Below are 15,543 nucleotides of genomic sequence, written 5' to 3'. Positions count from 1 at the left end.
AGGATCCCCACTCAGCCTATTTATCAGGCGGGGTGTTGGGGGGGTGTTTGAGAAGGGACAGACAGCGTGGACCCCCTCTATTGTTCTGGCTGGGTTTAAGGGATGGGGGGGCAGGGATGGATCTAGGGATAGGATGGGAATTGGAGACCCCAACAATGCCACAAAGCCCCCCACTGCTCTTCCTGCTTATGAGCATGACCTGCTCTGACAGACCAGGGACAGACCCTGACAACAGGGAAAAATATAACATAACTATAACAACCCAAACTGGACTTCAACTGGTTGTAGATAAGACCAAAGCTCCTATATGAGACCTAAATTGGAGTCAACCTGGAGTCAAAAGTGGAATTCGACATGTCAGAGTAGAGCCAACCTGTCGAGCCACAGTTAAACAATACAAAATTTCTTTATGACTTATGATACCTGCACTGGGCTGCTGTATGAGCACATGCTGTATGAGACAAACTGGGACAAAAATGGAGTCAAAGCAAAGTGAAAAAAGAGCAAAACTCCTGTCAAAGATAATGAGCTACCCAGCTACTCCAACTAATGTCACTTCAGAGTCAGAGCAACCAACCGGAACAAAACTGAATCAAAACTGACTTAAACACACAGCTGCACCACAATGTAATTAAGTAATGTAAGTTAATCATAGAATGAACACCTACATTTTTACAGTGAAGTAATAAAAATGTAGAGTAATATATAATAATACACACATAGGTATATATGTATATATTTCGGCGTGTGAGAAACTGAATTGAAGTTGAAATACATCATCTGTCAACCACAAAGTTTGCAAGAAGCTCTTTTTTTTAAATGTTGGTGTACAGCTGACACATTTGTCACCCTAAAATGCCCCACATCTCCAGCATGTGTGTTTTACGAACAGCCTGTAGGTATGTATGTGTGTGTGTGTGTGTGTGTGCATCCAGCTGTGCCTTACTCCTCTCTCTCTCTCTCCATCATGGAGCTTACAGCAGACCTCTTTGTCTGCCAGTTTAGAGCAGGGTGGGAGGTGAAGAGCAGTTTGTTCATAATGGATTATTGATTGGTCTGAGAATACACTGGCTCTGCACTGTGTGTGTTTGTGTGTATGTTTTGGGTGTGTGTGTGTGTTTAAGACTCCATACTATCCCCTCTGTCGCGCTCTGAGTGCTGAATGTCTCCACTTTATGAGCAACTGTACAGTGGACAGCAAAGTTTTTTTTTGTAAAGTGCTCTTTGTATGTTATGCTCCGTGAAGCAGTGTATGTGTTAGTGCGTGTTAGTGTGCGTATGTGTGTGAGCAGCTCTCTGTATGGGCCGTTAAGCTTTCAATGCAGCCTGTATGAAACAGAGTTACAAGCCCACAGTGTGCTCATGTAGACTTTCAAAAGATGTGTGTGGACAACATTAAAAGCCCCTTCTGTTTTGCTACATGATTCCACAGTTCCCCTTCATGTATGTGTGTGTGTGTGTGTGTGTGTGTGTGTGTGTGTGTGTGTGTGTATTTAAACAGAAGGTCCACTCTTTATTTTTCCCCACTGTGTATTTTTTTCTTAACCTCAAATGCTCCTCTCTATGCTGCTGTGTGGGAGTGAAACAGATCCCATCACGGCTGAAGGATGTCCCACATAAGAACGACCTACAGTTATTATCAGTGATAAGGTGACAGTGTGAGTGAGTCAGTGTGTTATGAAAGCCAATCTCCGCACCCTTGGGTGCAGGAGATTTGTGTCATGGCTGCCTCTGAGATGATTGCTATGATGAAGGCCCTTCCTGGCTGGATGACAGTGTTTTCTATCACAGAAGCGCAAAAGAGTGAGGCTTTGCACCTTCTGCTAAACCTCTGTCCCCTGCAACGCCGTTTTTATAGTAAACCGCAGTGGCTCTAGTTTATAACCAAATCTTAACACCTTTTTTCAGAGTATTGCACCAAATGTGTTTTGCAAGCTGAATTTGTGGCCTCTGGAGGGGGCAGTTGAGCAGATTGCAATAAAGGCACAGAAGAAAGTCAAAGAGACCAGCTAGTTTAAAAGCTGATCGTAGTCCACCAAAACATGTCAAGAGGTATAGAGCTATTCCACTTAGAGAGCAAAGACAGACCTCTAAAGTAATGTATAATGAACAACAAAAGTTTATACAGAGCTGGCCTAGTCAATGTACTGCTCGATAATGTTTGTGTTTCTGATGGTATCATGGTAGTACTAAATTTTTCTATATTAAACTTAGCTTTAAAGTCAAATTTCTGGCTTTGTGACAGTACTAAAGTGTGAAAATGGATGCAAACAGAAAACCTGGCCCTGTGTCCTCTGCTGGCCTGCATGCATAGATTGACACTGTTTGTTTCAGGATTCATTCCAGGTGTGAATCTCAGGAGTCTCAGAAATACAGAAATAGCTACACTACTCTGCAAAGGTTGTGTTTGGATGGGAAAATAAGAGCGGATTTCCTACTCTTGCTGGACCTCAACCGCTACGGTTCAGCGTTCAGAAAGCAGAACAGAGGACGTTGAGCATTCAAGGAAGGAGGAAAAAAAAAAGAATAGTTTTCTCAGTGTTTGACACAGCAGTCATTATCAGCTGAGTGTACTCACTCCCAGTGACTCATGGAAGGGCAGCTTTAAGTGTCCATTAATGGCATGTCTGATATCAGAGCAGTGACGTTGCCAAGTAGGGTTAGACGGGCCTCAGTATTTAAAAGGAGGAATTTTCCTGCAAGAAAAAAAGAGAACTGTTTCCAAGTGTTTCCATCAAAATACAGCATTTAGACACACTAAATTCAGAAATAAAACTCTAATTTCAGTTCCAATTTCAGCTACCCGCTATCTCCAGTTTTATTAATCTGTGTGTCTGTGTGTCTGTGTGAGATTAATTAGCTGGAGGATGTCAATGACAGTCAAGGTTTACAAATTGGACTGTTGCTACTAGCCTCAGGAAGACACAATATTCATTTATTGTAATATGTTGGCTTTTAATAGAGCTTTGATGCCTCTTCTGTTTGTTTTTTGTTTTTTCTTTTTTTTTGATGACTTCGATGATTGGTAATCTTGTCCGTCTCTCCTGGACAGTTTCGCCCTCCTTAAGCCAATTTGTCTATTTATTTATTTGGCCTGTATGGCGAGGAGCCTGCATTGTTTCCCATCTGGTGGCTAATCTCATTACATTTCAGTTTTCACATGTGACTGTCTGGTGGATGACAGGCTTACTGTTGAATAGTCTCAACCTCCCCCCTCAGCTCTCCTGACCCCCAATCAGCAAGGCCATTTAATAGGAAATAAGATCATTATCCTCTGTTTTTAGCGCCAGGACTAGAAGAAACTACTAAGTTATAATGAGTAACATTAGGATGTGGAGACAGAGAGCAGATGGAACAGATGGAAAAACTATTGTGGATAGATGAATGGAATTGGACGGCTTTGTTTTCCTTATTTTCCTGTAGTATGGTGAGGTCCAAAAATGAGACCACTTGAAAGTGGTGGGAACAGGGTAAAAAGTATATTTCAGTCTGGACCAAAATGGTGGACCGGCCTGACCATCACTGCCATCCACAGAGCTATACCCCCAGCATGGCTAAAAATGTAAGTGGTTAAGAGTTTTCAAAAGCAAGCAAAAATTGTGAGCCTCTGTCCTAACAGTGATTATAGGTAGACTGGTAGAAATCTGGATCTGATAAATCAGTTTGTTTCAGCCACAGCTGCACTTCTGGCGAGAGGAGTACTTGTTCACAGGAAGCCTTAGCTTACTTAGCACTCCAAGAGGAGGCATGGTGAACCATTGAGGCCGTAGTGATTTCAATAGCATAAATCATTCTAGATAGATAGGTGGCTCTAGCGCAGGGTAGTCATTTTCAGTGCAGGAGTTTAAGACATATGATTGTTCTTGTGCTAACTTCCCTCCTCCACCACCTTATCCTCTTATGATTATGATCAATTATCCACTTATAATTAGAGCCTGGCAGTAACTCAGCTTATGGGCTCTGGCACTTTATATAATAGCCTGTAATAATGCTGTCACTTACATTTCATATAGTCCACACTTTCAGGCTCTAGCATCTGCTGAAATTAATTCTCCATCTTCCCATGGAAATTTCTTTTCATGTTTCAAAGTTTTGATCCTTATCTGAAAGGAATTTAGAAGTTGCTTCTAATATTATACATAAAAATGTGTCAGTTTAATGCAACAGAAAGCTTTTATTAAATGATGTTTTACTGAGCTGACAGGGAGAAAGGAAAAAAAGATGTGATTAACCTAGTGATTTTGTGAGAATATTTTGACTTTCTTGCAAGAATTAACAACAGGCCATGATAAAGAAATGTGGTGAAAACATATGACAATTTTGACATACGTATAACATAACACAACTTAATTTACGTATATAATTACAGCAGATGTCACTGACAACTCACACAAAACCTGTTCATGAAAATATGCAAATTATGGAAATATTCCACCCTTTGGAGGAAATATATGCAGTATGAAATTAGTCAACACGTTTAAAATCTTTGTCTCTCTCTTATCGCCCTGTCTCTTTCTCTTTCTGTTTGACTCTTTCCCCGACCCCATTCAACTCCCGTTTGAGAAATAGAACAAAGCAAACTGTCTGAAGAGCCACTTCCTGTTGTGTACTTAAGATCCCTGTCATGTGATAGTGTCAGTTGAGGCGGGTGTGTGAGGCCTGTATGGGGAGGGAATATGGTGGCACTGCTGATCTTGCTGATGTGAACATGACTCCCCCCTCACCGCCACCCTGATTGTGTTAAGTGTCGACTCAGCCAGTGTGGCGTCAGAGCCCCCAAGCCCCGCACAACTCATGCACAATCACAACACACAAATACACATGCATAGTGGTTGTGGACAGTGCAAGCCTCAGATACATAGTGGACTTAAAACATGATAATAGCCTACCTACTTCAATTTATTCATTTATATGTGAAGGTGAATTCAAACTCATGAACATTACAGTGGATTTGGGAGTTTACAGAGGGGTGAACAATCTATTTGAAGGGAATCTAAAAGAACATTTTCACTTTTTCACTTCACTTATAAGTTGCTTGTGGGTTAGTCTTTGTGGTCTTACCGGAAAAGCACAAATTCACTATGTCATGGATTTTATTTCTGTTAGTGGTTTGCCTCATGATGCTCGACAACCTGATATCTTGGTTTAGCTACCTTTTAATTCACTGCTACATTACCAGACAAACATATACAGGTGTGCCTTATGACATACAGTCCACCTACATAGGCTACTGAAGCTAGCTTGGCTATACATAAAAATGGCAAATGGTGATGCAAGCATTTTTAAAATATTGTAGTATCACTAACATGTTCCTTGTCTCTTTTCTCACATTCTCCCTCCATCTCTCTCCATCTTTTTCATTCTCAGGTGGATGATATACATGCACACTGTGCTATAGAGAGCTCACTGTTACATGACCTGAAAGCTGCAGATCCACATAAAAACGGAGGATGTAAAAGAGAAGCCAGTGAAATGAAGAACAGAAGTTTGATGGATTAGCTACGCTGACACTGGAACCTCTCAAATCTCCCTGCTACAGACACAGTGATGACCTGAAATTGAGGGAGAACGTTCACTTTATTCTGAGAAGGAAATCTTAGTTTTACATTAAATGCTAGGCCTTCATTAGCCCAAAAAAGACTTTAGATTTTTCTACATGTGTCTAGGCAAATGGTAAAGCTGGTGCCAGTTGCACGCATAGTTTCAGTCATTCATTCACTGACAGTGCTAGATGAAGATGGATAGTGTGGTAGTGTGGTGTCCAGTAACCGGAGAGTGCTAAATGAGCTGCTGTGTTAGCAGCTAGATGTCTTAATGACTGAAGGTAGATAGCATTTTAACTGACCAACATAAGCACACTAGATACCCCTAGATGTGCAACTGCAGATAGCAGTAGTTTCAAGTTTTTTTTTTAACTTGTGAAAGGCCAGGATAGACAGGGTAGTTTAGTTTGTACCATGAACCCTAGAGACAGTGTGGAGGTGATGGAGACCCAGGCGGGAGGTCAGAAGGAGAAGCTGGTTGGAGACAAGGCCAAACCTGGAAATGAGATTGAGGGCGAGGATGACAAAATCCCTGGGACTTATGACTGCAGTGTCTGTGGACGCAGCTTCCCGTTCCTCAGTTCTTTGTCGCAGCATATGAGGCGCCACACGGGTGCACGTCCTTATAAATGCCCCTACTGTGACCACAGGGCCTCTCAGAAGGGCAACCTGAAAGTTCACATCCGCAGCCATAAACTGGGCACGCTCTCTAGCCATCACTCCAACGAGGACGAAGAGGGTGGGGCTGAGGAGGAGGAGATGAGTGTTTCAGAAGGCCTTGATGGAGGTACGAGTCCAACTAAGAGTAGCTCTGCCTGTAACCGGATGATCAATGGGGATAGTGGAGAGGAGAGTCGGAGGAAATTGCCTGCAAGGAGCATGAAAAGAGAGAAGTCTGTTACCGACCAGCGCCCTTATTGTTGCCGTCTCTGTGGCTACGAGGCCCAGCGAGAAGACCAGCTCCTCAGCCACATTGAAAAGGTCCACATCACAGCAGACACAGAGGAAGAGGCAACTGTTAGGGAAGAGGCCGTGACTGAGCCTGATGTCATCCAACCCCAGAATGATGGGACCTTTCCCTGTGAGACCTGTGGCCAGGTCTTCACCCAAGCCTGGTTTCTGAAGTCACACATGAAGAAACATGCAGGGATCTTGGACCACTGTTGTCGTATTTGTGGACGACGGTTCCGCGAAGCATGGTTTCTCAAATCTCACATGAAAACACACAATACCAAATCTAGGTCACGGTCAAAATCAGATCTGGCTGAGCATCCAGCCACGATCAACGATGTAGCTCAGGATCCTGATATTGTTACTGGGTCTGTTACATCTATCTATCAAATGTGTTCTAAATGTGGGAACCTGTTTCACAGCAAAGAGAGCCTTAGAGCCCATGATAAGGTCCATAGTCTCAATTATGGCAGGAAATCCCAGAGTCAGTGCAGACCCAGTGATGATGAGGACTCACCAGCTGCTAAGAGATGTTTTCTTGACTACTTAAACCTCCAGCCTGTTGAAGAAAATACCCTGGACAAGGAAGAGAAAAGAGAGAAGATTGTGGGTCAAAGAATACCAGAGTTAGATCCAGTTTGCAGCTACCAGGCCTGGCAATTAGCCACTAAAGGAAGAGTTGTGGAGCCAGTGGAGCCTAGTTACAAGGCTTCCAATGGGGGAGGAAGCATGGGGGAGGAGGCCCTTGCTGGAGCCTCTGTGGTTTTTGAGAAGGAGAGCAGTCGTTATGTCTTGCAAGGTCAAGAGAAACGCAACTCAGGCAGACGCAGCAGCTCTGGGTTGGGAAGCCATGCCTCTTCGGGGGACCGGACACCAGAGAGTCTTAGTGACTCAGAGTACCGGCCTTCATCTCGCCAAGACCGACGACGGCCATCCCAGTCACAAGGGTCCTCCAAGTCTAATGAGTGCTTTGAGTGTGGGAAGGTGTTTCGTAGTCGTCATCAGATGATCGTCCACCAGCGAGTCCACAGGAAGGATGGAGGCAGGGCATCTGTGGGAGAGAAGGAAAGAACTGCAAGGGATGAGCGATGGGGCTCCACCAGTGATCCAGAGTCAGGCTCCCCTAGTCGACCCTGCACTCCGGGGTATGGAGACTCTCCACCAGCCTCCACCCTCGGAGATCAGGCCTCAGAGATGGGCACCGCAAAGTCTGGACAGCTTTCAGGTTAGTTAAACTACCCCTGTCTTTTTCTGTCTTTATGTACTTTAAAATGGGTGGTTGTTAAATGTTTATTTTTGCTTTTTTTTACTGCTTCAATCATTTTGTCACACTCACGGTATAACTGATGAATGAAGGTTAAATCATGTTTTTTTAACTGTTAAACAATAAAAGTTGGATGTCATAGTGCTGAGGATTGCTTTGTTTTAGTCACTGATGTGAACATCTTTACTACCTTTGTCTTTTAGATACTGATTTAACTTTGCACTAAACAATAGAAAAATATACAAGTAAGTACAAGTAAATGAATGCCATGAGCATAAGTACACTCTGCAGGGTTTTTTAGTGGCAGAAATGACTGTAGGCCTTTTCAAGCCTCCCACTCAAGGCCTCTGGCTCTGTCACTCTGTAGTAAACATCTGTTGATGAAATGTGCTTTGTGTAGGCGCAGCTCCTCATCTCATCCTTCTCTATGGAGTGGGAACTGGAGCCACCGTGTGGCAAAAGGTCAAAATTACATCTGACTTCAGATCTTTTATAGAGTGCTACACACAAATACTATCAAATATGGTCAATAAACTTTAACTGCCACTGAAAATTCTGTTTACAACAGTGCAATGATTTTGTATCGCAGAGCAATAAAGCTAACAGTTAAGTCAAACTTTGTGCCTGTAAGTGGCATGTCAGTGGAGCAGAGGGCATTTTTGGAATGCCTATCATTTTTTCACCTCCACAACCAATAAACACTGCAGAGCAAAAAAAAAAAAGAAGAAAACCTATCCAAGCAAGGGCAAAACACCCATAATCATGGGTGAAATATTCTGTGTACGCAGCTCTTGACATCTTTGGCTTTTACCTTTTAACACCCAAATCGCTATTGATACAGGTTAGGATGGTGGATAGCTAAGAATCGTAGTGATTGTTTCCATTCCTCCCTGTTAGTACAGATTCAAAAATAGCAGCAACATTTCTTCAGGCCTGATCGAGCTGTGTGCTATTTCAGGTCTTCCTGTCTCAGGAAACTCCCCTCACCCCCCTTATCTGTGTGTGAATATGTTTTTTGCTCTCCTTTTTCTGTCTTTGCCATGGAAATCTTTCCGTATGTTTCCTTTTACTCTTCACTGATGTTGTTTATTGTATTACAAACAATTATTTGAGTCCTGTCCTGCAGCAGTTAAAGGTGTGGTTAGTTTCTTTTGTAATTGTAAATGAACTGCTGAGAATTCAATCTATTCAAAACCATGGACATCCTGTTGTCTGGTTGCAGGAACTGCATTGGTACAATGTACATTACAATCTCTTATTAGTTCAACTGTAGATAAATGTACTGTATGTGTTTCATATCAGATTCAACACTTACAACATCTAGAGACATGGTAAAATGTGTCTGCATTTTTGCAGATATTCAATTAATTGTAATAATAATGTAATATTTATGACACAGCCATCTTAGCTAAAGAATCATAAGAATTCAGCATTTATCAAAAGAATATTCTTGTAAAGATACAATGGCCTTAGTCGATGCATCTGTCCTTTTTCTCCTTACCTTTGTCCCTGTCCCCTCTCATTCTTTCCCAGTCTCTAAGGTTACTTTCTGTGACACTTCCACTGTCACTCATCCACTCTTCTTACCATTGAGCCAGCCTGGCTGGCTGATGTCTAAGGGATTGGTTATTTATAGAGTCACCTCCTGATGGAGAGGGATGCAGGCAATGGGGGAAAAAGACACTCTGAGGACACTCCAGTCCCGTACTCTGATGTCCCTTACAGCTATTCAGCTACTTTTTGGAAATGCAAATGAGAAGTGGCCGTGTATACGCACAGATAATGACATACACACATAGGCTTTTTCACAAACCAGTTGTAAAAATTATAGGTTGATAACAGTCTCCTCTGTGGTAATTAGAGAAATCCATGATTGCCATTGTGCCATTGTGTGGATTATTTACATTATAGAATTAGAAATATATACACATTTTGTTGTTACTGAAGAATTGCACCATACACTTCCACAGCTATGAAGCTATGGGCATTTTTCAGTTCAGTTTCTCTCTTGATGAGAGCTGACATCTGTGCGTTCTTTTGAACAGCCCTATGCAAGTGTGAAATTGAGGTTATTTTTGTTGGTTTCAGTGACACAGATTCATGGATCGTTTAGATTGATTCTTTGTGTGCTTCTAATGTACTTATGTTGTTTTCTCCACCTTTTACAAGTCAAGTATTACTGCAGTAACAGACTGTCAGCACTATGGCATCCTTTGTCTTAATGGCCTAACTCACTCCTGCTGGATAGGGTTTGTGCTAGTGTGGGCTTGTGATTTTGTGCACATGTGAATATGTGAGACTGATTCAGGATTGTACTGATACTTTGGAAGGGTAATGGGAATATTGTGGCTAATATCCAATTATGTATTTCAATTACTGCAACACTGACTGGTCAGTAACTGATTAATATAACACCAGTGTCGGCCTTATAAACAGGGCACCACCCTGCCTGCTTAACTGCCCAGCCCTAGGGTTTCACCTTGGCAGAGTCTGAGCTGTGAGTGTTGGCCAGTGTTGCCAACAGGAAGCCAAATGAAAAACAGATGGCAGGTTACTGGTGTTGTTGTAAAAATGGGGAGGGGTAGTGGAGAGTACAATAATGTGCTACTTACAGAATCTGATCCGTTGGACCATGGGAGACTTTAGTACAGTATTTGTGTGTAAGATGATATGTTTCATGACCTGGTCTGACTCTGATATGATGGTTTTATGATAAAAACCTCCAGTTTGAGGATTTCATGTTTTACATTACTGTATGTTTAATGACATAATGAAAACCACTAAACACAACAACTACCACTTTGATTACTATAATTCATACTCATGTTCTTTTTCACCCCCTAATTCTTGAAACTGGACATTGTGGGAGATTTAAAGTTTTCCAGTGACAGCAGTATATTTCACCTTAGAAAGATGGGACATAGATGCCCCCTTGTGGAGAGTTTATAAAGGTACATGTCAGGAGTTATCAATATTCACTGAACATAGTTAATACACGTGCGATCCAATGCAATTCCAGTACAACTTCAATACAGTGATTTGTTCAGTTTTCTTATAATAGCAGAAGTAATAATTTTAGTAATGGCTGTATAGATTCCTTTCACATCTAAAATGCAAACAGAGGATATGGGAACAATGGGAAATACTGCAGCCTGGTGGCTGTTCACCAAAACTACATGAGGTTACAAAAATATGAATCTGGCACAGTGAACTGAGGTAATGAGCTCTGACTTCTGGCTGGTAGTAGAGAAGAGTATAGTCTAAACAATTTCCTTTGCAGTCATTGACATTTATGTTGTCATATCTGTCCCCTACAGATGAGAAGCCTTACATCTGCAGCCTGTGTGACTTCGTGACCATGGAGTCGCAGGCTTATCTGACTCATGTTCGTGTCCAACACCCACCTGCCCTTGAAGATCGATCTAGCCCCATTCCCAGCCCCAGCTCCAGCTCAGACAGAGGCACCCCCAGTGGTTATCCCAAGCTGAAGAAAGCTCTTCTCCAAGGACTGAACAACTCTACATCCCCTCCCGCCTATCTTTCGGCTCGATCATCCCCGCTCGATCCCAACATGACTCCTGTGGATCTATGTGTGAGGGCTGAAGGCATCAGGGGGATAGCCTCCTTTACCTTGGACAGGAAAAGCCTCCCTAGTCACAAGTGCTCCTTCTGCTCTCACTCCACCCGCTACCCTGAGGTGCTCTGGATGCACCAAACTGTGGCTCACCGCATCAACAGCAGTAGCTCAAATCTGGCTCCTAAATGGGCCTTTAAAAACAACTCAAAGGGCTCCAGGGACAGCTTGTTATCCTCCAGGAGACGTACCGGCCCCCCACCAGTGCTGGAGGGAAAGGAGTGTCCACCGCTGCCTCCACTGATGCGCACACAACGTACTCGCCCCCCAACCTACTCAAGTGAAGTTCTAAAGAAGAGTAAATCAGCCAGTCAAGCGACCACGCCATCATCATCATCATCATCCTCTACCCCCTCCTCCTCATTCTCCAGGGGTTCCTCATCCTCTTCAGGCACCCAAGCTGGAAGAGTCCCTGTACGGTCAGGCAGCAGCACCAGCAGTAGTGTCAAACACACAGAGGACCAGAGTCATCAGTCACGCTTCAGACCCAAAGTGGATATTTACCCTCGGGAAAGCTCTCTGTCATCCTCCAGCTCCTTAGAGAAGAGCACTGGCGCCCTCTCACGTTCCTCAGGCCCAAGCCCCAGCTCTGCTACATCTTCCAGGGTGGCCGACCGCTACTTGATGCCTCAAGAGGGCCTCGGCTTCATGCTGTCGAGCAAACATGGCCTAGCAGAGTACAGCCGTGCTAGGGGCTCCCCTCATCAACCACTTCCCAACTCCCATAGCCAGGGCCGGGCTAACGCTGCGAGGACCAGCACCATCACCCATAGCTCCGCAGCAGGACACAATTATGGAGCCTCCCAGGCACGCGGAGGCACTCTGCAGAATACCTTTTCCTCCTCCTCTTCTTCTTTGCCTTCAGAGGCTCGTGGAGATGTAAAGCAGGAGCCAATCACAGAGACACTGGAGATGCCTAACGACATCCTCGGCTTCCTGAAAAACTACAGCCCCAATGATCTGGCTGCCCTCTACCACCGCTGGGGTGCAGCCAATGCCCTGCTGGATCCTACTGGTAGGGAGTCATTTTTGTTCAGTCTTGCACACGCATTTGTGAAAATTTGCATTAACTCAGTGCAAAAAATGTGTTTTCTGTTAGTTTAACTCTTTGTTATACTATAATCTGGGAGAGCCCTGTGAAACCCCTCATCATCATCTCTCACTCAAAATTCCCAGAGTCTTAGCCTCAGCGAAAATGCCAAATGTCAAGAGTTGAAGAGAAATGTTTTCCAGTGACAGAGCACCTTGTTTTTCAGCTGCTATGAGTAAAATTGACTGGACTTGACAAGTTAAACCAGGAAAAAACACATACAGTCACATAGATCCACACTTAATATATGAGCCATATTCAATCAGGTATACATACTTATCCTCTCTAACACACACAGACTCTCTCTCTCACACTAGCTCACCATCTGGCAGAAGGTGATTGACAGACACATGTACTGCTCCACTCTGACAGGGTTTTGAATAATGAAGGGGAAATCCATTAAATGAACACACACATGTTTGCTTGGTATTATAAAAGGTCGTATCTAGGGCAGCATGTGTGTCTGTGCATGTGTGTCCATATGTGCTCAGGTTTTTAGATACAAAAGGAGTGTGTGTGTGTGTGTTTTTCTTTCTTTCTTTTTTTTTTTTTTTTTTTACTGTGAAAGACGTGAGAGAACCTTTGCTACTCTCAGGTCTGCGAGGCATGCCTAGTCTCCAGCTCCACTCTCCCAGAAAGCTGTCACAAACTGTTTAGGTCACGGCTCTGCCTGACGAGAGACTCGCACAGATGCGAATGGAGGGAGGCAAAACAGAGAGAGAGAGGGAACATAAGAGGCAAAGAGAGAGATGAGACAGAATAATTACCCCACCAGCTGCTTTGGAAATGGTCATTACTGAACATCCGTATTATTTGCCCATTTTCAGTTGTGTCTCTGAGGTCAAGTGGGGCTGGATGGAGCCAGGGGTCAAAGACAACAGCCCCAGAGCAGACGCATGACATCGCTGTCACCCGTCCAGGCGCGTATCGTCACGATCCGCCTTAGCCCTTTGAGTCACATGCTATAAAGTGACCTTTTTTGAGCAACTGAGTCTTTCTCCCTTTTCTCTCTGTAATATGTGTACCAGTGTGTGTGTGTGTGTGTGTGTGTGTGTCTACTTGTGTTTTCCGTCCAGCTCTGTCTTGTCTTTCATTAGTGCATCAGTGAGAAGGGCTGGCGGCCCAGAGTAGAAGTAGAGTATCCAGAGGCCAGCAGTTGGGCTGCCAGACACACTCTCTGTCACCTCCTCCGCCTCCCTGTCCTCCTTGTCCTGCTGTGTCCCTCCAACACCCAGCACTTTCCACACGCATACACAGACACACACAAAAATACACACAACTAGTGGGCACTGCCCAGGTATATGCCAGCCTCAATGCTTGCGGTGTTGATGTGTCTAGTAGGGGTCTGAGCAGTACGCGTGCCCCTCACTAAAAGCACCCCCAAACCCTGGGGCCTGTTATCTGTCAGCAAGAGAGGTCACAGGAGTGCATATGTATGTGTGCATGAGAATGTGAGTGTGTGCGGTCACGGTGTCATCAAACGGATCCAACGATCTTTAAATACTTTTTCTTCCTGCTGCCGTCCCCATGGCTCCTGCTCCTGTATTTTTACATATATACTGGGTCTTTTTAAAATACTTATCTAAATTATAAAAATGTTAACGTCTGAAATGCAGTCATTGCATTTCTAAACAACAGGTTTCTTTATGCTGAATGGCTGCTCTTTCAGCCACTCAGTATGCATTCCATCTCCTTTACCAAACACAGTTGGGCTTCTCTTCCCCTAACAATTAATTTCTTGGTGGCATTTTTCTTATACTGCCTCATTATAGTTTCAAAATTCTCATTAGCTATGTTCAGTTGGAAATTGGTTGATTTTGCCAGTGTTTTCTTTAGGCTTTACAAAGGTTTACATTTAATTTTGTTTACCTGCAAGTAAACCTATTAGGCTCTTTACAGGGTATTTATAATAGCATTGGAACAATAAGTGCAAAGCACGTTCTCAGGTTGGAAAAAGTACTGGTAAAGCGAGGAGGTTTTAGAATTACAGTACCCGACTGGATATTAGTCATGATCCAGTTCTTCTCATGCAGAATAACTTCTGTGAAGTGACACAAAAATGTATATAACGTGGGTTTGCCCTGTTTCTTGTAAAAACAGACAAGTAGGAAGTCGGAAAGTTAGACTCATCAACAATGACTAAAACTCTTCACCACCTCCATGAAGAAAATGACTAAGAAGCAACAATCCTGATTTTACATTTAGTCAAGCTGTTGTGGGATTTATGGGTCATCAAAATTCAACAAGTTGCTTCTTTTTAGTATTTAAGTATGTAAAGGCGACTAGTGTGTGTAATGTGAGTGTTGCTGCATCACTGTGTGTGTGTGTGTGTGTAGCCAGCATGTGCCACAGCCCATGCCTTACTCGGACCACATACACATATATATAACTCTTGAAATGCATGCACATGCAGACGCACACACCTGACATGTGACACACGGGCAGCGGAGCGGGCACATCACAGCCGGGGCGTTTTAATTGCCTGTAATTTATGCGGTGTGTGTGTGCTGTGTGTGTCTGGCTGTCAGCCTCTGAGATGATGCTGTGTGACAGCTGCAGTCCAGCCCCTGGAGCTAGCTGCTCATAATGACACATTAGACATACTAATGATGCTTGTGCGAGTCCACTACTGACGCTACCTACCTCCACCGCTCCAGCCAGGCTCTGTGCTTATGTACACCCACTCGCTTTCTGCCCATTACTGACCTTTACATCTATATTCAATCTCTGCAAACACTGCCACGTGAAAACGTCTTCTGCTTTGGAATAAACTGATGCTGATGTCCACCTTTTCCACCGCCCTTCACAGAGGAAGTCACATGTGCAATCCCACATGGGAATTCAAATTCAATATGTGATTTTAGGACATATTGGCCTATGGATTGTCTGTCATGTGATTTCCTTTGTGAAATCTAAGCATGACGTTTCAATCCACGAATTGAAGTTTAAAGTTTAAACTCAAAGCATGTTTCAAAAAGCGCTTTGTAATTTTCAGTTCACCTGTCTTCAAGGGACTGGCACTGTTGAAAGGTCAAAACTGTTAACAGCACAAAACACCTGA

General features: G+C 43.6%; 1 protein-coding gene across 3 annotated transcripts in view; it reads left to right on the top strand.

Moving 5' to 3' along the window:
• Nucleotides 1–15,543, top strand: part of LOC121185960 (zinc finger protein 516-like) — a 51,402-nt gene that overhangs the window by 21,602 nt on the left and 14,257 nt on the right. For all 3 annotated transcript variants that reach the window (XR_005894395.1, XM_041044511.1, XM_041044510.1), the window contains exons 2-3: nucleotides 5,368–7,719; nucleotides 11,076–12,407. Coding sequence is in view for 2 of the 3 variants with exons in the window: in XM_041044511.1 (XP_040900445.1) it covers nucleotides 5,958–7,719; nucleotides 11,076–12,407 (3,094 nt within the window). In the remaining variant the exon portion in view is untranslated. The remainder of the gene's footprint in view (nucleotides 1–5,367; nucleotides 7,720–11,075; nucleotides 12,408–15,543) is intronic.

This window comes from Toxotes jaculatrix, chromosome 8 (assembly GCF_017976425.1).
Source record: "Toxotes jaculatrix isolate fToxJac2 chromosome 8, fToxJac2.pri, whole genome shotgun sequence".
Classification (NCBI taxonomy): domain Eukaryota; kingdom Metazoa; phylum Chordata; class Actinopteri; family Toxotidae; genus Toxotes; species Toxotes jaculatrix.
Note: the sequence above shows the minus strand (reverse complement) of the source record. Positions and strands in the feature narration are given on the sequence as shown.